This window comes from Nicotiana tabacum, chromosome 10 (assembly GCF_000715075.1).
Source record: "Nicotiana tabacum cultivar K326 chromosome 10, ASM71507v2, whole genome shotgun sequence".
Taxonomy (NCBI): Eukaryota; Viridiplantae; Streptophyta; class Magnoliopsida; order Solanales; family Solanaceae; genus Nicotiana; species Nicotiana tabacum.
In genome coordinates, this window is record NC_134089.1 from 5,299,402 (window position 1) to 5,327,342 (window position 27,941).

Below are 27,941 nucleotides of genomic sequence, written 5' to 3' on the forward strand. Positions count from 1 at the left end.
AGGTTAATTCTTCAAAAAAGAAAATAACACCTTTTAAGCCACCAATTTTGAGCCCAATGAAATATCATTAGATCAGCTCTGTTTCCATTTTATACTTATTGTATATTAGGTCATATAGTTGATATCAAGTTGGCTGTACATGTAAAGAGATCTTACTGCTACCTCTCACTGGCTCAGCTAGATGATAATTTACAGAATGCAATATGAACTCCTAAGCAAAACCTGCTGAAGCCAGTCCAGCAGTTTGACATAAGTTTCGATTTTACATGCTTCTTCAGCACTTCAGCTCTGCGCAGATTGCTCTGCTAGTAGGGGAAAGAACTGCAAACCTTTGTCACATGAAACTCCGCCAGGACTGATGCAATAGCGCCCGACTTGTCAAGAAGCTTATCTGGATAACCGGGTGGGTGGTGTTCACATCTTTCAACAAGTCCATTCATTCTTCAACAGCTACTTCTTGGTCTTTGTCTACTAGTGCATAGACCACTGCCGTTCTGCTAGGTGCATACACCATAAAGGAACTAGGACGGTCATCATACCACCCTTCCTGCATAGACAAAATTGAATTTTTTATAGAAATTTCATTCTGAAAGAAAATTAAATAACACAGGCTGAGATTAATAATGGAGGGAGATTTTAACTTACGAAGGTGAAATATTCGGCATTGTGATCTATTCTTCCAAAGCCACCAAAAAGTGGATCATCTGAGTCCAAGACAACCTGGAAGTGCACCATTTGAGTTAAATCGCGTCAAAAGAAAATCAATTGAATTCATAGACCGCATCAAGAAGGCGATAGAAGAAATTAAGACAGCATTCCGGAATCTTTAAATTCTTAGAAATCACCTATTTTAAGGATTTCCAAAAGATACCTCAATTGTGGGATACCAGGATGTCCTACTCTTTATCAAATACAGGAAATGGACCAACTCCAAATTAGAGCATGAGTTCGCCACTAGAGAGTTTCTTCAAGAAATTCTTAGTTTCCAATAAAGTACCTTTTTTGAATTGAATCTAACACATCCTCACATTTGCATCTATAAAATCAACTATCTAACAAAACCTCATATCGTTCTACCACTTGAAAGTGAATACCTTGAGGTGTCAATTCTTGAATAATCACTTGATCATCTAACAAATTGGCTAATGCAAGCAAAGGTATGGGAAGAGCTAAACTAATGGTCAAAGAATACCAGCATTCAGATTTTGCATTTCATATTTATCTACAGTACTGAAAAGAACTGAAGTCTAAAAGAGCTTTCGCTCAGATCACCCACATCAGTTTACTGTCAAATATGTTTACCAGTGAAGAGGAAAGAAATATGAACCATTGGGATCACGACGGGGAACAATGACGATACATTAGTGAAAAGAAACTTTTTTGATTATGCATTACAATTGTCAAATAAATCGGTTGCATTACTTATACAAAACTGATGGCCTCCATTTGAAAGGAAAGAATGAGTAAATATACTATCGAAGAAGACAAGTTTCAACTCAGCATACCTTGTATTTTCCAGGCTTCAGGCAGCCTATGCGATAGTCCGAATAACTATTTGTCCAGTGAAAATTAAAGACGAAAACAAGGTCACCTCTTTCAAATACAATCATCCTATCTCCTTCATCCTTTCGTGATATGTACTGGTGTTCTGATGTCATAAACTGCCAGAAAGAGTAGATAAAATTTCGTCCATTACACAGAAGTATAAAAAATGAACACATTATGAACCAATAAAGTAAATACGCACGACCACTGAAGAGAATAAAGCTACACGACATACTATTATCATGCTTGTTTTCTAAAGAAGACTGCCAAGAGCAGCCTAAAAATAACTTGACTGTTCCATATGTTCTCTTTTTCCATGATTTTCCATTAGAATTTGCAACACATGTCATTATCAAGTTTTAAAGTCGGCTGAAAGATGTTTTGACAACCTAGGGACAACAGATATGAGCAGGAACATTTTAAAAGAAAAAGATGATTGAGCCTTAGGGGACTAGGATGTCTGAAAATGACACTGGAAGCCTGGAACCGTCAGCAAAAGAAGAAACATTGGACTCAACATGCTCTAAGGGCGCAGTAAGATTTAATAGACAATACCAAGGTTGAGAGAGTTAACGAGAAGTTTCAAAACTCTAGAGAAGATTGTTAAGATAATCATCATTCTATTTGTTCTTTCGAAAGATCCATGAGCAACCTGCACTTGATAAATGGTGAAAGAAATACATAAATGCACTGTGAGCTGGATTTCCATACAAACAAAGTGCAAACTATACTGGTACAGCCAAGGTATCTCTAAACCTTTGTTTTGAAACTAGGTGATGGGCCTATGGAAGGATATAATGCTCATATTCTTATTGTTTTAATGATAGTTTTCGCTATGTTTGCCTAATTGCGGGAATTGGAGATAAAAATGTGTCTATCTGTGATAGTATTGCATGTCACAAATGATAATGCATAGTTAAGCATTTATTTGACACTTTAATTGTGGTTTCTTGGTGATTTGACTGCACTATGACAATATCCTTCAAGGTTTCGAAGGATGTTCACGCAAGAAGGGGGAGGGGGGAGCTGGAAGGCCAAGAGAGTCACAAATTGAGCAAGATAAGAAGAAGACAGAAGACTGCGAGCAAACATCGAAGGTGTTAACTGAAATATGCAAAAGGATCTGAGAGTGTAGTGCCTAGGTTCCCTGGAGCATGCTAGAAAATTCAGTAGAGGCTAGAGCCTCAGTGCTGAATCGCATTTTCATATTTACAGTTATGCTACTCCATGCCATCTATAAGGAATTTTGACAATCTGGGCAAAGGCAACAGAAATTCAAGGCAAGAAAGGTCTCCAACCAAGTTTCTTCTGGTTCTTCTTAATTCCATCATTATAATTGAGAAGTGCATAGATATTCCTATACACGGGCTAAATTTTTCATTCTAAGATTGTGATGAAACCCATGTATTTTAATTTATTTGTATTCTTCTTCTTGTGTTTGATGGATGTTGAGTTATTTGTCAAATCTTGTGCTTGTCTGTCAATATGTTTGTCCACATTGGTTGATAGATTGGGTTGCTGTCTCCTTATATGTCCTTGAATAATCTTCACCTCATGAGCTAGTTTTTGTGGTTGAGTTAGTTGCAATTTCCATTTTTTACATTCTTCTTTATTACCTAGTTTCCAGAAAAGCGGTAAACTCCCATAATGGAATCACAAAACCTATTTGCAATGAATCCACAATACGTAGTCAAACCCCCCAAGGCTTCCCTGTGAAGACTGTTATGTGTGTGGGGGGGGGGGGGGGGGGGGGGTTACCTGTGTTAATTAACTTGGTACAGAAAGATAAGTGAAATTCTATTCTTTTTAAAAGGACTACCAAAGTGAGAGTGGTGAAATTTACTAGCCAAGTTCTAATAGTGAAACTAAAGTAAAAAGCTTCCTGTATCTGTCAGATCGAGGAAGCATGACATGTCCATTCAACAAATTTCGCATAACCTATAGGGGTCATTTGGTTTGAGTATAGTAAGCATTAATCCCAGCATAAAATCTTGCATAAGATAATATGATGTTTGGTTGAGGTATATAATTAATCTCATTATAAAATTCCGCATAAGATAATATAATGTTTGGTTGGTGATACTAAATAATGCCCAGGAATCTATGTATTATTTTATAAGAGATAGAATGTGGAATAAGAATACGTGTATTAATAATGCAGTCTTTCCTTAGTCGATGGTCTTTCGGAAACAACCTCTCTGCCTTCTTGAAGGTAGAGTTAAGGTCTGCGTACATACTACCCTCCCCAGACCCCACTTGTGGGATTACACTGGGTTTGTTGTTGCTGTAATAATAATGCAGAGATTAAACTATTTAAAGGCATAAATGCCCTTTTAGAGTAATTAATTCCTGTATAACATTTTCTTAAGTATTAACCACGCATAACAATGCATTCATTATTAATCACCCGTACAACAATCCTTTCATTATTAATCACCACATAAACAGTACCTAGATTACTATCCATGCATTACTAATCCATGCATAACTTACTTCTAAACCAAATGGCCTTAATTTCTTATGCCAAAACTAGTCTATACATAGATTTTTTTGTAAATACATCTTAAAAGAAATTAGATGCTCATTAACTGACAAGCACTTGCTGTATTGACATGGTTCTTTGGGTAGTTTAGGATTTATATATCCGTGTAGAGGCAACAAAGTAGTTCACCATTTACAGAGAGCACAGAACCATCACCCCAAGACTGTACCCTACTTGTATCTAAGTAAAAGACACAACACTGATTGAGTATGAGATGCTTCAGTTCAGTGATTTTGTGGCACTTCCTTGAATGAATAAAAGTCATACTATCCTCATGCACATGAACAAAGGGATGATTCACTTTATATTGATTTTCTTATCCTTTCCTAATTATATTTTAACTGTTAGTAGGTCTTAGAGTTTCTCTAAAGACACAATAATTGCACTGGATCACGCAGCACAAGAAACGTGATGATGTGAGACCAACCTTTGGCTAGCCTTTATGTTTCTCTTACCATCATCTTCTCTTTTCGTCTTGTTTATGTTCTGAGTTCTGACTGTTCCACCAGTGTGAGATGAAAAGACAGCTGATTACAGATCTTTATTTAAAAAAAAAAAAAAATTCACCACAAATCTTGGCAGTTAACTCATGTTATTTTGTTTGGTTCATTAGCTTCCAACTGCTTGTCCTTGTGTGCTACAAAAGCAAACTACTCTTTATGCTTTTCTCTCATCAGACCTTCAGAACTGAAAGACCACAAATTGTTTCTCCCAGAAGACAGCGAACAAAGAATTGCCTACTTCATCTCCTCACACCAATTTCCACCACCAAACACCAAAAAGAACTATTAGCTCAATAATCCAAGCTACAATTAAGGATTAGGAATTTTATAACCTTCGAATTTTGGAGTGACTGTTTAACCTAATAACTATTTATTGCTGGTTAAGTCTTTGGTAAATAGGGTACTTTTTATCTCTTTCAAAAATTTGCTACAAGTTTGAAACTTTAACTACATTTTCCCATGATATATCTATAAGACTACCATAACCAGAAACTAATTCTCATGAATCAGCAAAGTAAATGACTGGATCCCAGTTTCGCCTGGTTGTTCAAAGGATGATAAATGATTACTGGTTATGGACAAGAATTTTCAGCAAACTGTATTTAGCCAGATAGTAAAAGACACTACATGATTATGCTATCACATAGATCTGAGACTATGTTTTACAAGAGCTTAATGAAGTTCCTCAAACAAATGAAAAACTACTGGTATGGGAAATCAAGAAGCACAAAACTGAGAAAGCGGCACAATATAAACACATACCTCATATCTCTCTTCAAGATGCTGCATGGCCTGGTCAAATTCTTGCAACCCATGGTATCTTAAATAATCGGCATCTCCCTGAATATCCAGCAAGGATAAGCACTCACAAATTAAGACTGAAAAAAAGCTAAATAGGAACTTGGAATAATGCCAAGAAAAAGTTAGTAGAAGTATATTGGTCCTTATCCTTCTCTTTTACCAAAATAGAAAAAGCTGATGGGAATCCTGTATGTGATCCCACTTTTTGTGATCTTTTCTTTTACGTGTTAGCTAGACAATGGAATGACCCTTATCCTATCTCTTTTTTTTGTTATGTCCATGCAAAACGACAAGAGTATGAAGTATTTGGGGAAAATTTTTTACTCTACATGAAACATAAATGTCAATGTATATTTACACTAATGACAGAACTCATAAAAGCCACAGTTTGCGTGTCAGAAAAGGATGATTCTGTAAACTGTACACAAGACCTGACTTACCTTTAAGGAGATAAAAGAGGTCATCATAGTTCACAAAGCAACCAAGTCAGAGTTTCAATTGATAAATGTAACATGTCCATTCACTATAAGCATAGACAACATTATTTATGTTGAGTTATTGTCTATCTAAGTGAATTATCTTTTGGTTATACTCTCTTTATCCCACAAAATTTTTAGCTAGCAGCTCTATTAAGTAATTTGATTATTCACCCTTGCTCAGCGTAAAGACAACCTCAAAACATTAATCTCTCCATTCCATTCCATTTAGTACGACATTGTTACTATATAGGGAACCAAGGAGTGTTTTCTTTGACCATGCATTTGTAAGAAAATATGATTTACGGTATGTTTATATAATTAGTAAATATGTCGATATTTCAAAATAATTAAGAAATAAACATCCAAATTCACCCCGAAAATTAAATATTTTGATCCTCGTACTCTAAACCCCATCATTCCCTTTGGGAACAGAGGGAGTATTTGCATCAGCGCCACATCAATGCACCAAGAAGCTAGAATGGTAAAGCATACAACCTGGATAAGAAATAATGCAAGGGCTAACCAGATCAAATCTCCGTCTGCATTTATCATAACTGAAATTGTTTCCGGGAATCACTTGTCCATCAGGGAGGTGTTGTTCAGCCCTAGGGAAATCAATCCACTCTGGAAAATATAAGTGAATGTATTAATGTTCAATAAAGAATACCAGGAAAGAAAATAGTACAAGATCAAAAGCAGCCTAGCAAAGAATTAAAGCCAAGGAACAAAAATGTTAGCAATCTATACCAGGGTGGCCAAATTCATTTCCCATGAAATTTAGGTATCCTTCTCCTCCTAATCCCATAGTTATAAGCCTGATCATCTTGTGCAACGCAATCCCACGATCTATTAATGGTGTTGACGGTCTATCCAGAGCCATAAAATCATACATATCCTGAAAAGAATATTGCATTTGGGGGGGGGGGGGGGGCATTACATGAGAACTTGATAAACTAAATCAAGAAAAACACAGCTCTAGCCCTTGAAGACGTAATTTTGGGGCGTTATATAGACTCATAGTTGACATAATTGCGTGTTAACAACTCCATTCTGTTGTAATGCTTAAAGGACAGGGGATACTCATGCTCACTCATTACTATTAAAGAGATAAAAAGGGTAATCATCAAAATACACAGAAAATATCCAGCTTATACAGAACATGACGGTGCTTTTTTAAAAGGGAGAAAGTAGTAGATTCATGTATGAATACATCCTTCAGAGAAAATTTACTTCAGAAATGAAGCTGATAGTTTTGTGAAATTATAGAATATCTAATAGAACTGGTGGAACAGCCTCTCTACCTTTCCAAGCTTGGGGTAAGGTCGTTCTAATAAAACTGGTGGGTGAAAGAATGCAGACTTCTCCCTCAAATAAATGGATGAGTTAATAATGCAAAACTAAAGTTCTCCTTCAAGTGGCATGCCCAATCTTAAGTTTCAATTTGATTGCTGAGAAAAGACAGAAAAAGTATATATAACCTTGTCCATCAACCAGAATGCTATAGTTTTATCACCAACTAGAGCTTGATCATGACTTTCCGCATATGAAACACACTTTTCCGACCATCTTCTATTTGTCAGTGTATGAACAATATCACCCACTCTCCAATCCTCATCCCTTTTCCTGTAACAAACAGTGTTAGAAAAAAAAAAGAGTTTTCTAGATCAGCGACTTGCACATAGAGAAAAATATGAACTGCTGGAAATTAACTGAAGTCAAAATACAAAATATTAAGGAGCATATCCTGAGAGCAAGCGAGTGTTTTGTATTCTGGATAGAGAAAGCATATAGTCAAACAAGTAGTAGACACGCATTGCAACCCAGCGTAATAGCATCAACACTGAGATCATTTGCTTATAGTTGGACAGTCGCAGAATAATCTTTCTGAGTTGTCTCAGAACAAGAGCACATGCATCTTTGCCTCACTTGAGGAGATAGTTCGAAATCAATACTAGTTCACATAACCAAACACTACATCAATCAGACATTGAGAAATTACCAAAACAGTGAAACACTTTCTACGAGATGGCACCATTATTTTTCTTAGGCAAACAGTCCAACCATGGATGCAATCATATACTTGTTTTTCCATTTCTTTCCCCTACACAAGGCTAACATTGCCTTCTACATATACAAGGTAAACAAGCTTCCCCCACTACTCTCCCTTTGTTGAACTTATGCCTCACCCTAGAAAATGGTTCGGATGCTTCTAGATTAGAATAAATTTGAAATGCAAACCAAGAAATTGTAATCAAAAATGGGTTTTGGCTAGTGATTAAAAGGAGATAGGCTGGCTTGATTGCACGAGTCCATGTATCCTGATTATTGTACCATCACCATCAGAACTGCTGCACATTGAAAACAAATAAAAAGGCAAAAGAAGCTAGTGCAGATGGTTTTCACCTGGAAAGCATCCTATTGGCTCTTTGAGTGATTCAGATTACTGCTTACTAAGAATCTTATCTTGCAGCATTGATGAGAAAACTTCACGAGTTAACAGAGGGATCCAGTAAAACCTAAAGAGAACATGTAACTACTTTTCTCTAGACCAGTTACTATCCCTCAAAAGGGGCTCTCGAAAAAGGAAAGAAAAATGTACCAACAGCAAACAAGATATGCACTTGTTCAGTGTAGACCACATTAAAATGTTTCAGTGCTTGTGCTTGAGTCGCCTCATCTATTGTGAACTTCAAATTGACAGCATCTACACACTAATTTTATGTTCTCTATTTTTGAAATACTTCTTGTATTCAGTATCTTTCCCATACATTTATCAAATCAATTTACTTCATCAAAATATATATATAATTTCAGGGATAAGCATATGAAGCTTTAGAAACAGCATACTTGAGCAACTCAATCCATTTATCAGCAATTGCCATATGCAGCCGATAGTCAAAGCCAACACCCCCATCTTGAACGGGAATACAAAATGTCGGCATTCCACTAACCTGAAATTAGCAGCAAAAAGAGTAGAGCATTAAGAGGATGATCAGAAGAGTCGCAGCCCATATAGAGTAAAATGTCCTTTCTCTTCACCTTGCAAAATTTGCAATTAGCATAAATATCTGTTTCATAAAAGAGGAACCTTTGAAAATCATACAGTAGTACCAAGGACAAGCACACAGAGTCCTCCATATAAAGAAGAAAACCAAGCAGGTCGGAAAAGTCACCCAACTCCTTAAAAGGACACTACTTATACTATAAACTCTTTTGAGAAGAAATACTTGTCCTTCAAAATCCCTGCATCACCCGATGCCCCAAACACACTAAACAGTTACCATAGCAACACATTTGCCGATATCTTCCCTTCTTTGCGAATATAAAATTTACGTCTGATAAACAATAATCCATTCAGAGTTAGTAACCAGACATATTGCTCAGATTAATCAAATACTTCCAACCATAACTATTTTATATTTGATAAGTTACTTCGTTATAAATAAAGTACAATATCATCACAAACAAGTACTCCCATGCAACACGCACTATTAATGGAATCACCTTACTGGGCTCTTGAAAGTCTAATAGGCCACTGTCATTTATTTTTTTTCCAATTTTTTTTGATGAAGTAATAGGCCATTGTTATTGTTAAAGACAAATAAAGCATTTCGATGAGGTAGCACACACAATTTAGCCGGTCAAAGGTTTTGTACCCTTGCAAAAAAAAAAGGCTAGGGAGAACCTAATGGAGTTATACACTTAGAAGAAGGAGAAAATAAAGACATATAACAGAGCAGGCCCATAATTAAGTTCCATATATGATAATCAGGAATTAAGAATGTGAAATAGAATTAACAATGAAGTGAGTGTTATCAAGAGAAAAAATTTTTCAAAGAAACCTAGAAAGAGGATTGGCTGTAATATGGAACCAAAGAAAGACAACAACAACGAGGATAAGAAGTTCAAAACTAAGTGCTACCTATTGGTCTTCCGAAAGACAAAATGAACATCCACATCCACTCTATAGGAAACAATGAGGAAAAAAGAATTTATATAATGCATTTTTTAAGGCTGTAGTAAGAGTTGCTACTACCACATGGTGCATCCTTCCATTTTCATGAAGATCATACTCGCTTTTTAGTCAACTTAACATAAGGGGCTTGACCTTAAAAGGAATAGCCAGACCACTAACTTATAAAGGAACTACTTTTGGAGAATATGCTACCTAGACCATTGAAATTTTATCCTCGGCCTACTAACCCGATCTTAACACTGATTGTCCAAGGTATCAATCCCACATAAGTCGCATACATTATGTTGGACTTTTACAACAGGCCGTACAAATACATCCATCATACCCAGTAAGCCATTTAAAGGAAAGAATAGATCCTCAGATAAGAAATACGAGCATATGAAAAGCAGAGACTTCACGTTGGCTTTTGCAGAGCTATCTTCAAATTAGAAATTAAAACAGAAAATGTTTTTAAGAGCAACAAATTTTCAGATAGTTTTTTTATCTTTAGTTATACATTAAAGTCGACAAGGGCAAAATAAGGCTTGACCAACATTAGCAGGAAATAAAGGGCATCAAACATATGTAACAAAACTATTACCCCATTGTCTGAAGAATGAAACTGATCCATCTCAAGATAAAATAATCAGGGAAGGTAAGACAGTTAGCATCATTCCAAGTTTCCAACAGTATTTAATTTGAGATATTGCCACAGGTGATGCTCAAGAATTGAACCCTCTGATGGGGGAAAGTTAAGATGGCCACAGAGGAGATAAGGAGAGGATGATCTGACATGAGGGGATAATAATAAGGTAGAAGTCCATTGGAGAAAAATTAGGAGCAAAGACCTTTCTCTTTTAATTTTATTCTGGAGATCAGAAAAGACTCCAGTCAGCATAATCAGCAGAATAGACTTGTTGTCACTGGAAAATGAACAAGAAATTTCCTTAAACTTTCTATACTGGGTTTCCACTTGCGTTCATTAAGGGAATTTTATACCTATATTAGAGATGGGGAACACTGAAACTTCAGATTTCTCTTTGAACAGGGTTCAGGAAGTCGAGAATTTGGAGAAGCAGTTCGGAGACATTAAAAAATAAACTTTTCTAAGCAGTAGTTTTCTGAAAATTGAACCAGACTCCTCTTAGAACAAAAACTTATATCCCCTGACGTCATAACCAAATTGATTCTCTAAGCTGTTTTTTTAATATTATTGAAACTTTTCATACAAACTTTATAGGTGGTGCTAGCAGATGGTATCCTCCAGCTTGAAGATCCTACCATCAGAAATTCAGCATACTGAGGACTATTTTGATTTTACACACGATCTCAGAGCATTCCAGTCACCATAAGGTCAATATGACAAGTACTTACATCTTCACCAATGGTAATCGCATCTGGGAAAAGCCCGTGAATAAGATCATTGACAAGCATCAAATACACCACAGCATCCACATCAGTCGCGAATCCAAAATATTCATTGTAGTTCCCAGTGAATGCCACCTATAGAAATTAAAATGCATCAGGTAAGTAGTTTAGCAGAATACTGGAGAGACCACCTTGGTAAAACACATGAAGCAGAAAGAAGGAAACTGATATTTCCAAATAGTATGACATTAGCTGTGCGTATAACTACTATAGAGTTCCTGAAGCTAAAAAGAGAATCTCATAAACCTTAATTTTTCATTATATTCTGTAGATATTGGAAAAGTATTTACCAACTCCACCTATGTGAGCCTTGCGAAGTATAGTCAGTCTCAAGCTTGGATGAGGGGGATCACATTAGGTTGAGGTTAGCATAAAAGTAGTTCAACTCTGATTAATCCTTTAAATATTAACCTGAATAGGATGGAACAGATACAGCTGATTCATATAGTCGACTTCAACTAATTTTGGATGAAAGCATATTGAATTGATCGATTCGAAATTGTTGACTAACATGTTCTTCCATACTTTTGCAAATTTGGAAATCATGCAACTCTTCAGCCTGTCTGTTTTATAGTAATCTCATTCGCATAGACACCTTTAATCCATATATAATTCATCTCTTTCAAGAACTTTTTACAAGTAAAAGCAATTCAAAGTTTGCTCAACCCAAAGAGAGGGCAAAAATAATGGAAATTAACTACTCGATGTAAACTACAAAAATTGTACTTCAGCTCCTTAAGAGGTCACTTGCCCTCTTAAGTGAAAACCACCAACAGATTTTCGCTAAACTATTTTTTTTCCTTTTTGCGTCCGGGCCAACTTGCATGCGCCTTAGCTAATTCCATCGGTAACTGCCACCTACCACCAGCACAAGTACCAGATAACTCGGCTCACTAAGGCTTGGGCAGATGAGAAGAAATCACCTAGTGTTTTTTGTCTCCGCTGAGATTTGAACTTGAGACCTCGTCGTTCTTCTCCACTTCATTGACCATTGGACCACACCATTGGGTGCAAGACATTCGCTAAATTATTTTTCCATTTGATTGGACAGATTTATCTTAGACATTCAGGCAGAGAATTAACATGACTTGCAGGCATTTAGCTTATTCAAGGAAAGAAGAGGAACAAATAATGAAGCCGATTTTATACAATGGTAATACCAGGGTAATACTAAATAAAATGAAGAGAAGGTACGAATTCTTCTAGACACTATTAAAATCACAATGCCTTGGCTAATAAATGGCCATGGTACTAAAAAAGGAATTGTTGCAATTAGATGCCTAATTACTTTATGAGTTGCTTACTAGAGTACTAAATAACTGCTGCGCACTCCATAGAATGATACAAAGGTCAACTAGGTTTTTTTCCCCATAATTTGGTAGTTACCAGGCACCTTGTTGTCTAAAAGCTGTCACTTATGATCACAAAATTGAGTATAAAAATTATGTTGGATCAACTTTACCGATAATCCGTGGTGAGTATACATCATTGATGTCACACCATCAAATCTAAATCCATCAAATTTGAACTCATCCAACCACCATCTCGCATTTGAGAGAAGATACCTAAGTACCTATAACAAGAAACATAGTTTCTGTCACACCCATGGACACGAGGCACAAGGTTCTGGTTGACTCATATTTGAAAGGAAGAAAGTACCTCCCAGTGTCCATAGTTAAAGAGGCGGGAATCCCACATCCAATGATAACCACGAGATCCAGAGTGAAAATAACAACTATCAGTTCCATCAAACATGTTCAGCCCATCTAAAGTATTATTTGATGCATGGCTGCAAAAAAGTTGCACGGTTACAGTGAGTTAAGGGCAAAGTAAAGCTTGTCAATAGAAAATAAGTGCCAATAAAAAAAGAATAACTCTTATTACGACCAGATGTAAGAATTAAGCACCATTTCTTTCATTTATGAATTAGACTATAGGAAATGCACCCACGGAAGAGAAAAATTAATGATGGATCCATGGGAATAAAAAATAAAGCCTAATCTGAAAGCTATGCACTTGCATCTTAACCACAAGAACAGAAAACAGACCTCAACATGGAGCGAAACAATGTTTTTTAGGCATCGAGTAGCATAATGCATCTGGCAGAAAAGATTATGTGCGATTAATGTTTCTTAATGAATATTTCCCCACCTACAGAAAAATAAGGAGAATATCTCCACACCTCTCCTTGGTTATCCTTATGAGTGCAGCAACGTTCATCATATGTAGACAGGAAAACTAATCCACATAATTAGAAGCTACAGCATTTTATAATTCATCAATTCCAAAAGGCAAATTTTTAGGCATTTTTATGGTAAGTGTCCAACATCCCCACCATCAGATTGACTAGTTCTTCACAAGGAAAACTATATGTCAACAATCAAAAACATGAAATGACAAAAAGACTTGATCCATAGATTCACTAAACACAGTTGCAATACCTGTGAACAATGTCCATGAGAACAACAATTCCTAGCTCATGAGCTTTATCAATCAAAGACTTAAGGTCATCAGGCGTCCCAAAACGGCTGCTTGGTGCAAAAAAATTTGTGACATGATAACTGAGACAAAGAAGGATAACGAGTTGCATTAGAAATACTAAAGTAGTCAGTTAAAACAGTTACTGACACCAGTTGACTAGATGAGAAACTGAGACGACTTGCTGAAGATATAGAGTAACCAGGGAAACAAATGCAAACATAAAAACTAGAATTACCCAAAACTAGCATAATAAGAATGCTCTTGAATAGCCATAATTTGCACAGCGTTGTATCCAAGTTTTTTTATGCGAGGAAGAACTTCATCTCTAAAATTCACGTATGAGTTAATTTTAGGCTCCTGCATCACAAATCATCTGTAGGGTCAGAGAATAACAACATAAACTCAATAGTTCAGACAAATAGCAAAACTTAAGGAGACTGAGATAAGAAATAACTAAAAGCTTCTTGAAAATGAATATAGCATTTAACTACGGTCCTAGTAGCTTGGGAGAAAATGGAATAGAAAAAGGGGTAAATATTTTATCTTATTTCTTTTTTGATAAAGACAAAGGGCCCAAATATTCACATCTCTGATGCATCACATTTTACAGCTACGATATATATGCACGGGGAATCAGTTCTTGCTATCATACCATCCATATACAAAAGTATCACAAAAATGAAGAAATCCATATAAACAGCTGGAAACACTCAAAAAATCTTGGCACAGTAAAAAGGTATCTGGTACTTTTTTTCTTCTATAGTTCTCGAAAACTAGGTCATATAAACAGAGAATAGTAATAGTAAAGTAAAAGAGCCAAAAATACACAAGTGTTCGCACTTGACAAATTCTCAGTCTGCCTATCCTGCCGTGCTTTTATGTGGAAGATGATTACTTGGTAAAGAACAATATCGACATGTGAAAAGGGGCCTTCAGATGTCATTTCTAGAACAGCAAGAAAAGAATTAACCTCTGGTTCATAAAGTTAACATCCAGAACACCACACGGCAAAACCTTAATCAACCAGCAATCACTTCAGTTCGAATTTCAACAGCCACTTTAGAGAAATAGCAACTCTGATGACTAAATGTTCACATATACGGTAGTCATGACAGGTCCAACATGAAATGAAATAACAAAAATCAGATTCATAAATTATAAAATTACATGAAAGAGGAGGGATGCACACCGGACTACTCATTCCGATATGAGATTCGTATATTCTCAGTGACTTTGGTTTCTTTGGCCGTGGATGTTGGAATACATACTTCTCCTACAAGGAATTGAAAACGAATCATAACATGAAAACAAATGACAGAAACAAAATAGAGTTTGTGAGGATGCAGAAATTAGCAAGGGAATACAAGCACCTACGTAGGAAAGAAAAGGACAACTTCTAGCTCACAGACTGCTGTGCAAGACACTACTAAATAAGCTAATCAACAAATCAACTGGACAAATATACCGGAGAACATGAAAAAGAAGAGTTCGTAGAAGACTATTAATGTATGCTTGCAAGGGACTAGCTCAAATCCATACATTAACATGTCAGCATATTTTGTAGCTTTTTCATTGAAACTCTATGCCACACAAATCCCTAACTTATCAACATATTCTTTTTTCTTTTTTTATGACGACTATTCCACCGGGTATATCTCCCACCAGTACTAAGTGACTATTCCGCCAACTTATCACTTAGTTTATTGCTAAATAAATATGAGATCAAGCTAATCTTAGGAAAGAGATCACTCTAATCGCTCAATGATTTCTCGGAAAGAATCTCTTTATATGAAAGGATTCTGAGTTCTGACAGCAAAGCTGGTCTAGTATTTCTCTAGGTCCAAATATTGCACCTTGAAGCTATAGCTTGAAATGTGTTTTGTAAGGAAGCTGAGGAAATAGTTAAGCCGTTAAGCATATAGTTGTTCAGCGTGAACACGTGAACAAGTGTTGGACCCTCATTTTTGGGCTTGAGGCATGAGTATGTTGTGTGGCTCGTGTCACATTTTGTCTACGATTCCCTTTCATTTAGGCTCGCTATTTTGGGGGTGGAAGGGGAAAGCATATGGCTACAGTATAAAATGCTTATTAAGGTGCATTTGGTTGTAAAGAAATAAGAAAGTTTTCAGCGGACAAAATTTGCTATTAACAGGTTGCAAATCCTAGTGTATCTCAATTGGAAAAACTAGCAAAAAGCCATGAAGACTTCTGGAGCTTATTTTTTTCCCTTATGCACCTGTTAACCATGGTTTAGAGCCTTCTTCTCTTAAACTCAGATAATTGATGCTCAATAAAGTTCCATATTCAAATAATTTATATGTTTCTAATACAGCTCGATTGTAAAACCTTATCTACTGTAGCGTTTTGGTGCAAACTGGTCGTTGCACATGATTAAATGCAATGCTAGACACAATAGAGGATTTGCACAATTGTAGCTACACTTGTTGCACTGGCTTAATGCAAGTATTTATAAAATATCATATTACTTATAATTTAAAAAAAAAGAACATTATAAAAGGGGATAGCATACTCCTTAAGTAATTCGATCATCTAGTATTTCTATTTTTTTTTTAGTAGCAATCTTTATTTATTTCCAGTAAAACCCATTTAGCCATTTCAATTACTATCCAAACAAAAGAATAATGCCAAACTTAAATGCAGCCACATGTGAATTTTCCAGTATGGGTTTTCACATATGAGTTCAAACTAATAAAGATTTTCCATTCCATTGAGTGTGACCATCTCATTTAAAAGCTTAAGCTATTATAAAGGGCATCTTTAATTTATTTAATTATGTCTTCAACATGCCCCTTCATGTGTGGGTCTAATTCTTTTTCATGTGCCAAGTACGAGGAAATTTTTCCTGATAATGAGTGGCGGTGAGACTCAAACCCAGGACCTCTACCTACTCTGCTACCATGTGGGAGTGTGTGAAAAACTCATCTAAAAGCTAAAGTTGTTCGAGATAGACACCTTAATTTATTTAATCATGTCTTTACCACATTCCTTTGTATGATGAACCAAATACAAGTCCATATACTGGGCAATTAGCAACAACAGAGAAAAGAGTGTAACCTCTTCGGGTGGATCATAGTATATTCCATTGTATGGAATTTCACCAGGAGGCTGTACAGAGAACTTGATCCAAGCAGGAATGGAATCCTTAACACCTGATGGAGTGTCCATACGTATCTACATTTTCAGTATATTAGAGTAATATTAGTAAATAGTGGCATAGAACCACAAGGATCAGACATAGACGATAAACTATGATTATATTATGAAACAAGCACAGTGAAAATATATGTTATATACATTATGGAGATGATGAATTACAATTAAATACTCTGACCTAGAACATTAGATCAAACTTAGAAAATCAAATAATGATATTCATTGTTACTAATCTTGAATTGAATAATTAAGAAATTGAATCAGGGAAACAACTTTTGAAAGCTCATTCATGGATGAATATTTATATTGTTTCTTTTTGGAAGAGGTGGGTTGGGGTGTCTGTGTGCTGAAAGAGAGAGCAAGAGGGGAGACAAGAGACACTATAAACTTTGTTAAAACATATCTCCTTGAAAGAGTTTGCAGCCAGCACTTATCAGGCTTAGAAGTGAATAGACCTATATAACTAAAAAGAATCTTGAACATTCTTTGACACAAGTATTTTAACTGAAAGGTGGAAAACAGTAGTATCGACAGCCAATGGATAAAATACCCAAAAGTCAATCAGAGCACTGTAGAAAATGAACATACCTTCACTCTGGACCCATGAGGAATTGCAGGAGAGCCATCCACATTATTTGGCAAAAAAATTTCCCAGACACCAAATTCGTTCTGCTTATAGATCATGAATTAGTTTTATGCAACATTCCATCACTGCATAGAGCTTAACATTGTAACATGCAAAGCATAACATGTCTTTATAAGATGGTAAGAGAATACTAAGAGCTTCAATCAACATGTTAACCACCATCATCCTAGATCAAAACAGCAGTACTATGCAGATTACTCTTGTGATATTGTCTCTATACTTCTTCACTACTCGTACAATTAGATATTATATAAAAGTGAATGCAAATAGATGATCCTTCTACATATCCTTCATTGTTAACATATTAATTACAGAAGATAACCGTAACACTGAAACTCTCTGTAACACCCACCTGCTCCCACCACCACCGCCCCAAGGGGCAAAAAGGAGAAAAGAGAAGAGAAAGACAATGGAAGCTAGTGAAGATGCGACTCGTCTACTATAGCAGTGGAAACTTGTATAATATCTGTGGAATATGATCCATAAAAATTCAGGGAAGTAGTTGGATAATGCCTGAAGAATTTTTGGGAAACTGGAAAATAAATGAAAGAAGGAATAAAGACAATGCTTGGACAGAAATTCCTCAAGTGATGGTTCTGTCAATTCGGAAAGAAGAGAATAGAAGATCTCTTGAGCAAGTGGAACTTTTTCCTTTTTTTGACAAGTACAAGTGGGACTTTCTTTTGTTCCAAACAGAACGTATGATGTTCTCTTAGAGTACTTCAGGAGTACTCAAAAGATGCAACTTGTATAGGTGATAGGATGTCTTCGGCAGAGAGCAATAATTTTTGTATAGCTCCTCTTTGACCTGTACATTGTCTATTATCCAGTTGATCCCTTTTGTGCAATGAACTGAAAAAGAAGGAATTTTGTTGCATGCTCGTAGAAGTAAAGCAGAATTCTGAAAGACTCGGAAAAATCTCAAGAACAACACCAGATCTTGAATTCATTTTATCAGATCAATGGAACATCTGACGGAATAATTAGACTTCTTTTCTTTTTTTGATAAGTAACCAGACATAGAAAGCACTATTCTCACCAAATACCAATTTAAAGTGTGTCGTCATTTTCAGACTTACTATCAAGGAACTAACGAAATATGAGCCTTACCAGAAAGAAGTCAAGAAACAGTTACTTTGAAATCTTAAGAAATCCATATTTTCTTGCAAAGACTCCCTTGTAACATGCAAATTTGAAAAGGGGATCACGTGCCAATATAACTCGATCAACAAAGGGGTAATAGAAAAGGTAAACAGAAATAAGAATACGAGAAATTTGTTAGAAACTGTGAAATGAGTAGCAAAGACAATCAAATGTAAAGAACACAAGGCTCTCAAACAAAAATGGCAACAGAACCACTTGGATATGTACTGTAAGGGATATACCCGAGTCATGACGTCAGCATTTGGGTTCCAATTGTTGAAATCTCCAATGAGGGCAGCCCACTGCAAGGGAAAGGATAGGATATACATGCAATTTAGACTTTCACAAAACGATATTATCATATCTTAAACAAAATGCAGAAGTTGGTATAAAAACTGATGGGCATATAAGGAGATCACCAATGACTTTACTCTTTATTTCACATTAATGATCTCTCATTTCACCGTATACTGCACTTGAACCTTATTTCTTTAGTAATCAGTTTACACAAAACGTCAGAATTTGCAGCTTTGGCAGAAAAATGTTCTGCCATACATCCAGCAATATCGTGTTGCTGAAGGGATTCTCCTTTCTTTTAGAAGGCTCCTTAATGTAAAATCAGCGTACTGAACTCATCGGACTTGGTAAAAATCAAGAAACAGCATTTTATGCTGATAAAAGCACACTCTAACCAAAAGAGAAACACTTGGTTTGCTGTTTGTTATAGGTACCCATACTGGCATAAGACAAGCCAGGTCAAAATATATCATGGTCGTGTTCCTCAAGACAAATTTGTACGTAGTTGGCAGATCTTGAGTCAGTGTAGTCCTAGGAATCCTGGGAGCTAATTCTTACATGCCAAAATAGATCTTTTACTTGCTAGTGGGCAGTGGCAGAAGAAAGATGATTCACTAATTATTTTGGGATACAGAAGTTTGCAACCTGGAGTATTCTAAAATAGTTTCTCAGTTCTTGATCTTTATTCTGAAAAGATGACTTAATATATGTCCATTGTCACTCCATCCTCCAAGTGACCATCACATTGGACCAGAATAAGTCTTACAGACTAGGTTAATGGCTCACCAAGTAGATGGGGGAAAAAAATGGCTCACCAAGTCGAGGCCTAGATCAAGCTTGAAGAGGTAGCGAGTAATGCTATCAAGAAACAAAGCCTAACTTTAATAAGTTAAGCCAAAGGACTCTTTATCATCGTTTTTAGGTCAGAACTCCATCCAGGGTGAAGGCCATAATCTGTGCAAATGACAGAAACTGTGGAGCAATTACAATATTCTAAACTATCAGACAAGAAACATCTTTAGGTCAGAAGTCCTTAAACATCTTTCTTGAGAATTAAAACATAAATCTTCTCCTTTCTACTTTCTCTTAATTTCTCTCACCTTTTACTTTAAAAAGAAGTGGTTATCAATTTTGCGGTCCTTTTTATCATAGAGAATCCTAAAAAACAAGAAAGGAAACACTGACCTTGGCACCAGGAGCCCACTCCCGATAAGTGATACCTGTAGCACTGGCAACAAAGTTCACAGGCAATCAGTGACTGGTACTTCAGCCCCTCTCAGTAGAGCAAACTTACTAAGGGAAAGAAGGAGCATCTACAGTTAAGGTCAGGCTTACAGATCTGATATAACTTACATATACTCCAAGGAAAAGAAAAACAGAAAGTAAAAACATCTACAATAAAGGGAAAAACAATATCAATGAAGTACATAGATTCTCTTCCAACAATTAGGTGTAACACTAGCTCCAGATGGTTCCTTTTCGTAAACATTAACTTCGGAATGTCACTTTCCCAGAATCACTGCTGCTGTCTGAGACAAATAATTCCAATTCCAATATATACCATGCCTAGATTGCTAGAAACTAGATGATAGCTATTTTTGTAAAGGGCTGAGCATGTCAAGAATTAACCGCTGCTATATACATGTCTTCAAATACAAAATGTAATCTGTTTCTCTTTCTTTTATCTGCAGATATTAAAACCTATAATCACCTTTTCACTCCTCTATAGGTACGATTGTGGGTCAAAGAAGTACCAAGTTAGCGTCAACGAATAACATTATGGCATGAAATTGACAAGGTTTTGCACAAGGCCGGTCTCGAATACCTTCAGAAAGAAAATTAAATAAGATAGAAAGCAGTTATTACCTACGAGTGAAACCCATTTTTTCGTAACCACGAGAAAAAGCTTCCAAACCACCCTCATACTTGTCAATTGCCTCCCTCATTTTCTTGTACTCTGAAAACCTAAAAGGGGACAGCATAGAAAAGAATTCTTTAGATTTTAGCTGGCCATGTCCAGGCGCAGGAAATTCAGAGAAAGATAGCACTGCCACTTGGGGAAGAACGAAGCACATAAATGCTGAGGCATATAGATACACCAAGAGCATAACCATAATTGCATAACCAAAGGCAAATAATGCCTCGAGAGCAAGAACATCCAACAAAGAGAACAATTCATTGAGAAAGAACAAAAATTTTGGAAGTGCATGTGAGCAATCGGCTCTCAGAGTTAGTAAAATTGGAAAGTTGAAGAATAAAACAGAACTGCTGACGAACAGTCCAACCAATACAGAGCATGGTAGACTGCTACTAGAAATTAAACTAGCATGTTGCTGAGCTATGGGCCTATTGCGTCCTTCAAGAATTAGACTTGGGAGACAAAAACGAAGAATTTACAAAGCAAATACTCAAACCTAGGCAGAAGAACAAGCAAACCTAACATAGGACCACGGCCATTGAAAACAAGCATCGATGACAATGACAAAACAGAAAATACTAAGAGCATTCAGATTGAAAAAAAAAATTATGTTTCAAACAATGACTAAAATATTATAAAGCATCTTAATTGGGTAGAAACAAAAACAGTGGCTGGCAATGCCTAAACCAAGCATTAAAAAAATGGGTCAGATGGACCAAACTGTGCATCTTAACTGGTCAATGGTTCCCCAGAAGGCTTCTTCCCCTGTCAATGAGACTTGGGACAAGGTGATCATCTCCCTCTTTGTTCACGCAAGTGGTGGTCACCTATCTCCCGTTTTGTCCATGGCCAAAGGATTAAGGGACTTAAAAATATGCTGAAAGTGGCTGCAGACAGGGGATGGATTAAGGGATTTAATGTGGAGCCAGTAAACCTTCGAATTGCCTCCATTACCCCCATATTTATGCTGATAATACCATAATGCTCTGTGATGCTGTGGAGAGGCAACTGATGCACCTAAGAGTCATTCGTGATGCCTTTGAGGCAGTTCCTGGCCTAAGGATCAATAATGAACAAAAATTTCTCTTCCCAGTCAATAAAGTTCACAGCATACACTCACTGGCTGACCTGATCAAACGCAGAATCGGTGAACTACCCACCATTTACCAGGGAGTTCTCTCAGGGCCAAATATATAGACACAGCAGGGGAATGGAGTTAGACAAGGTGGAGAGGAGGCTGTCAAACTGGAATAGGCACTATCTTTCAATGCGTGGCAGACTAGTATTTATTAATTGAGTCCTAGATAGTCTTCTTCCAACAACACCACTACCTTCCTGTGTCCTAAACGTGTGACAAGCTCAGAAGGCATTCCTATGGGAAAGAAATGCAGAAGCCAAAAAGTACCAGCTACTTAGGTGGGCTAAGTGTAGAAGTGAAAGGAGGACGGTGATCTAGGAGTAAGAAACATGAAGAAGCCTGAAGCTCTTATACAAATGGTATGCAAATGGCTATGCAGGTAAACTTCTCAAGTCTCAACAAGAAGGAATGCTGGAGTAGTGGTTAGCGGAAAGTATGGTTAGTCAACTCAGTGGTGTTTCAACCAGTGAGTGCTCATCTTATGGGGTCTGCCTATGAAAAAACACAAGGAATCATTGGGCTGATTTGTTCAATTGTATAGATGTCAATCTACGCAATGGAAGAAATTAAGGTTTTGACAAGATGCATAACAGAGCCATATTACCCTCAAAGATAAATCCGCAGATCCTATGTCCTGGCAGATAATTTGCAACTAAGTTGCTGAAGAATGTTCAGAAAGATTTCATATATATACACACACAGCAGGACTGCTAAGCAGCAGCATATTGAAGTCTATAATAAAACCTAAATATCATCAACCAGATCATCACAGAAAAAAAAAAAACAGCCTATAGACGATATAATATCATCTCTCAATCTCCCAATCAACGAATGCTGCCTCTAAAATAGGCAAATTACTCAACAAATGAAAACATTTTTACCTGTAATCAAGGTGTTGACGATGGTTTGTCAAAAGGGGGTCTATTTCGTAAATTTTCCGACCAAGTCCAGGTGGAGGAATGCCCCTCTTTCTAACTCTAGCAGATTCATCGATGATCGTCTCTTCAGAAGTATCTAATGTTTTGGACTCCTTCAGTTTACCACCTTCTTCTAGTTGTAGTGATGACACAAAATCCAGCTCTTCAAAATTTCCTTTAAGACCACTTGCTGGCTCGACGTCACCGTTCTCAGCTTTAATCTGGCTAGCATGTTCCATTTCTGAACTATCTACATCAGTTGATGCCTAAAATAGAAAATGTAATAGAACAATTATGATGCAAAGTCACAATATGCATTGTCAGTGGTTCTATTATTCCAAAAAGATTTGTACATTCAATTTAACAAGATTAAAATTATATAGTAAAGAGACATGCTCTAAGGATCTATAGTCGGTGGTTGGAGCAAGATTACTGTTGAAGATAGAAAAGTCTCACTGCTGACAATGTTCTAGGGTTTTCATCATCTTACGAGTGAAGCTTTTAACTTATGTGCAAAAGATGCCACCAAGATTCAAAAACTCACACGTCTAGCCACCGAGACCCAAGCGTCTTCTTCCATCATAGTGGAGTACGAAACTAAAGATATCAAATGAGTCAAAGATCAATTCTAGAGGTACACAAGCTGGAAATTTTATCAATCAAGCATCCAATGAATAGCTTTATCTATCTCCTAATAAACAAGAGGTTGCCTCCAAATTGATTTGAAAAGGAGATTCCAAATTGCTTTATGTATGAGAATTATATAGAGATAAAGGCCCACCATCAAAACAATTAATAGATCAAAACAGTGTTCCAGTAATGAAAAGAGAAAATGACTCTCTTCAGAATTTAAAAAATGAATTTTCTTTTGGGGGGGGGGGTGCTTAATAACATGATTTTGTTTTAATAAGTAAATAACATGATGATATTGTTGAGGCACTAGATACAGATGAGAGATGACACTGAACTTCTGAATTCACTGAAAGGTGTGGGAAACATTCGGAAATATTTGGATGCATGTTAGGCTATTCGGAGAGAGAGTTAATTCATAGCCCCAAAATATTTTTCTTTTTATCCTGTTAGACTATTGCTTTAATTTCTATAAAACGCAGAATTGTCTGAAAGATTTGGGACGAGTTCTATAAAGGTCTTACATGAAGGTTAGTGCTGTTGTAGGTCTTACATGACGGTTAAGTTGAGGAATCACTAGTAAAGAGTAGAATTAAAAGTCTGTGACAGAAAGGCCAGACCGCCACATTTTCTATGTTTATCTAGCAACTAGCAGTGAGATTACAAGTCGAACATTCCCGCCTCAGAGCTTTAATGATCAAAAAAAGCAATGAGATCTCATCCTATGTAGTTACAGAGAGGATGCAAGCAAGATTTTTTCCATCGACAAATTTCTCTGCAATTGCGTTAAACAAGTCGGACATTCCCACCCAAGCTTCTCTAGGGCTGTGTTTCTAGGCAAGCTCTGGTGGCATTCCCTATTGTCTTCTGGAAGTCGCTCCTCCACAAACAAACCTCCTCAAAAGTTGTGCCTTGGCACTTTAAAACCGTGCCTCTCCATTTTACTTGAGCTTCCCATTAATGGTGCTCTATATTCAAATATTCTGTATCCTCTGGTATCTGCTACACGATGCCTTAGTCCCCACTTTATAGTAAAATGCATTTCTCCTGTTACCAAATGGTAATTCCCGCGGCAAAACTAGTTTCACATCCTCCTCTGAAGATGCAGTGCGGCTACGCACGCCCTGCACTAGTATTCGTCGAATAGTGCTCCCTTGTCCAAAAGACATCTATACTGGTTGTACAAGTATGACGGGTCTAATTACCTTCTATCAATTTTAGGACATTTACTGTGGATAGCGCTCATCAGCTCATGTATGGAATGTGAACAATGCCTCTACATATAAAACTTGTATGTATGAATAGTATTATGAGGATAATTTGTATTATTCCTGTGAATGCTGCCCATGCTTACACGGAACCAAACTATTCCCTAGTCCTAGTACCACTTGTAGGGACATGCAATATACCGATAGGGATAACACAACAGAGTGTTTTGATGCCATTTGTTGAACAAAAGACACCCACAGTAAAAAAAAAAAGGGGGAAAATAATGGTAGACATTGAAACTTCCGATTCTCAGAGAAAAAATAATATCAATATCATAGAGAATAACATACACTTACTACTCTTTTATCACAAGTCTTCAAGATTATCACACTCAAAAGAAATACCCTCTTTAGAGACACTCTCAACATGATACTGTCAAAGTAACCACATTCCTCACATACTGTTGTGATACAGACTTTTATACCTTCAGTTGGATTTGACAAAGGAAACAGTCTCTCCTTTTGTGTCTTTATCTTGTTCAAAGTTTGCTCCCTCAATTGATACTTGCGTGAGACAAAATAGGTCACCTATTGGAATAAAGATTTGGAACCCAAAAATATTTTTCCGTAACCTGAGATAAGCATGTGTCTCTTGCAATTATCTAAACAAGACTGTTCAAGAAGCCTTAGTCATTCCAATATTATGGAAAGGATCTCTCTACCAAAATCCCAAACTGATTGTACAACGGGCTTTAAGAGTGGTAGGCTGAGCTGCTATATATCATTTTTTTTACTCCACAAAAGTGATATTATTAACCATGGTTCTAGAGGCACTCTTTGCTTATATGATGCCTAAAACCTCAAATTTGCAGGTAATAGGGGTAGATAACTTTCTACTATTATTTATTGGGAGAACCTAAGGGCACCAAAGCATAATCATGCCTCCCTCTGAACTAAGAGTGCACACAAATTTGTCGCATGAGTTAGCAACGATGCATCAACTGTAGCTAGAAGCCATGCATCTGGCATCTAGAATGCGGAAATATAGAGAAGACTGGTAACACTTTTTTACGACACTGTTCTCATGGGAACAAAATGCAATAACAATTTCATTTAAGCAGACTCAGGACGATATCTATTTAGAAGTGTTTTCCGCAAGAAAATCTGCCACCTCCACCCCCCCCCCCCCCCCCCCCCACAAAAAAAAAAGATAAAAACTCTCCTTTCATGCGGTTGGAGATTAATGTAGCATACCAGGGAATTTTCTGGAACTGTATCAGCAACCTCCAATTGTTCAGTTGAGGATGAGGAGCTACCACTCTGGCTGCCAGGAACAAGGACTTTCCCTGATGCTGCAACTGTAGAAGATCGGGATTCGGGCTCGTAAGAAGACTTTTCAGCAAAGATCTTCCCTACATACATATATCAGATTAGTGTTATATCTCCACTATGCTACTTAAATGTCAATTAATCAAGGTTGAAGAGAGCAAAGATTTGTGTGATTAGAAGTGATGCTGCAGAAGCAATAAAAAACGTTTTTTTCTCCAAGCACAATTTTACCAAACTATTTCAACTACACGTTTAGTCTCGGAATCAAACAGGCCCATCTAGCTTAAACTAATGTTAAAAGGATCTCATTCTTCAGTGTGACAATATTCTCATGGTAAATCAAGAAACTTCTATAGTAGAGTCTACAAAAAGTAGAACAGCAATGACATCGCTAAGTAGCTTAGAAGCCCTATTTTCCAGACAAAACCTCAACTTTCACTATTCAATCAACAAATCAACTAAAAAACAAAATTAAAAAATATCTGATCACACAAAAAGGGGAAAAGAAGTATAACCACTGATCATTCTTACAACTTACTTTTTGGAGGAATAAAGATCCCTCCAGAAAAGCAACATACAGAAGGTCCTTTTAAACCCAAAACCGACACTTCAAAAGATTTAGTATTACCTTTAAAAATGTCAAATCAAAATTTTTCATGAATTCATTAATTTGTTTTCTTAGAGAAAATACTTAACAGACTTCAAGAACACCCAATTAGAGAAACAAAAGAAAGAATCAATATTAACTAAACTTTTTCACCAGCAAAATTGTCTAGAAAGGTACAACAGCCCCATTTCTTCAGACAAAAACCTCAGCTTTCACCACTCAATCAACAAATCACGTAAGGAAAAATAAAAAAGAAACTGATCATCCAATTGAAGAGAAAAGGAAAATCTAAGCATTGATTTTTACAACTTATATTTAGGAACAAAAAAAGATCTCGCCATATAGAAATAGAAGGTCTTTTTACACCCAAGCCAAAGTCAGTTATAACTGACCCAAACTTCAAAAAGTTACTACCTTCAGTAATGTCAACCATGAAAATTCATAAATATTTTTTACTTTTTGAGAGTATATACTTTAAAACTTTAGAGAATACCCAATTACAATAAACCAAAGAAAAAACACACACGCACACAGAGAAGAGAAGGAAAACCTAAGCATTGATTCTTACAGCTTATATGTAGGAGCAGAAAAGATCTCACAATAAAAAAATAGGAGGTCCTTTTAAACCCAAGCCAGAGTCAATTATAACTGACCCAAACTTCAAAAAGTTACTACCTTCGGTAATGTCAACCACGAAAAATTCACCAATTACAACAAACCAAAGAAACACAAACACAAACACACATACACACAGAGAGGAAACACAAATACACACATACACACAGACACAGAGGAAGGTAGTACGTGAAACATAGTGCTTTTTCGAGAAGACAGAAACGCTAGGATTCCGCCGATCAGCATTGGAAGTGAAAGCAGGGGATTTGTGAAGCGATGGAACAGTAGGAAAACGAACACCAGAGATTGTGTACACCATTGTTTTCCTTAGGGTTTTGCGAATCTACGAAGTACTATCTTTATTTCATGAGGTGCAATACTACAGATCTGATAATAACTAACTGTCAAAACTGTGCTGAGTTCAAGGCGCCAAGAGAAGCGTGATTACAGAGAGAGAAACAGCTACTGAGTTGAGTGGCGGAGGTTTTATATTTTAGTGAAACCAGATTTTATACGTCTTCTAAATGGGACTCTAATTTTTATATTTAACTCGTACTCGAATATATATTATATAAATTTTATACA

General features: G+C 36.5%; 1 protein-coding gene across 2 annotated transcripts; it reads right to left on the reverse strand.

Annotated features, from left to right (window-relative positions):
- Window positions 1–31: 31 nt before the first annotated feature.
- LOC107778845 (1,4-alpha-glucan-branching enzyme 2-2, chloroplastic/amyloplastic) lies at window positions 32–27,941 on the reverse strand. 2 transcript variants are annotated; one of them, XM_075222513.1, is made up of 22 exons: window positions 27,546–27,941; window positions 26,060–26,217; window positions 22,932–23,233; window positions 20,861–20,959; window positions 20,180–20,222; window positions 18,940–18,999; window positions 17,497–17,577; window positions 16,810–16,926; window positions 14,924–15,007; window positions 13,970–14,091; window positions 13,695–13,814; window positions 12,913–13,042; window positions 12,716–12,826; window positions 11,200–11,328; window positions 8,718–8,821; window positions 7,349–7,493; window positions 6,618–6,765; window positions 6,394–6,494; window positions 5,353–5,430; window positions 1,506–1,661; window positions 646–720; window positions 32–547 (listed from the first exon to the last, which is right to left on the reverse strand). In XM_075222513.1, the coding sequence occupies exons 1-22, from the start codon at window positions 27,673–27,675 to the stop codon at window positions 437–439; spliced, it is 2,604 nt and encodes an 867-aa protein (XP_075078614.1). In that variant the 5' UTR covers window positions 27,676–27,941; the 3' UTR covers window positions 32–436. The 2 variants fall into 2 exon arrangements, with proteins under 2 accessions (XP_075078614.1, XP_075078615.1); XM_075222514.1 differs by having other exon boundaries at window positions 27,521–27,838.

What these genes read in the sequence shown, in the direction of transcription:
- LOC107778845 (XM_075222513.1), bottom strand. Translation starts at nt 27,675, where the DNA reads ATGGTGTACACAATCTCTGGTGTTCGTTTTCCTACTGTTCCATCGCTT. An exon ending in ATACTCACCACGGATTATCG is followed by an intron (nt 11,329 to 12,715) that starts GTAAAGTTGATC and finishes TAATTTCTATAG; the next exon opens with GTGGCATTCACTGGGAACTA. An exon ending in CGATTACCATTGGTGAAGAT is followed by an intron (nt 8,822 to 11,199) that starts GTAAGTACTTGT and finishes TGCTAATTTCAG; the next exon opens with GTTAGTGGAATGCCGACATT.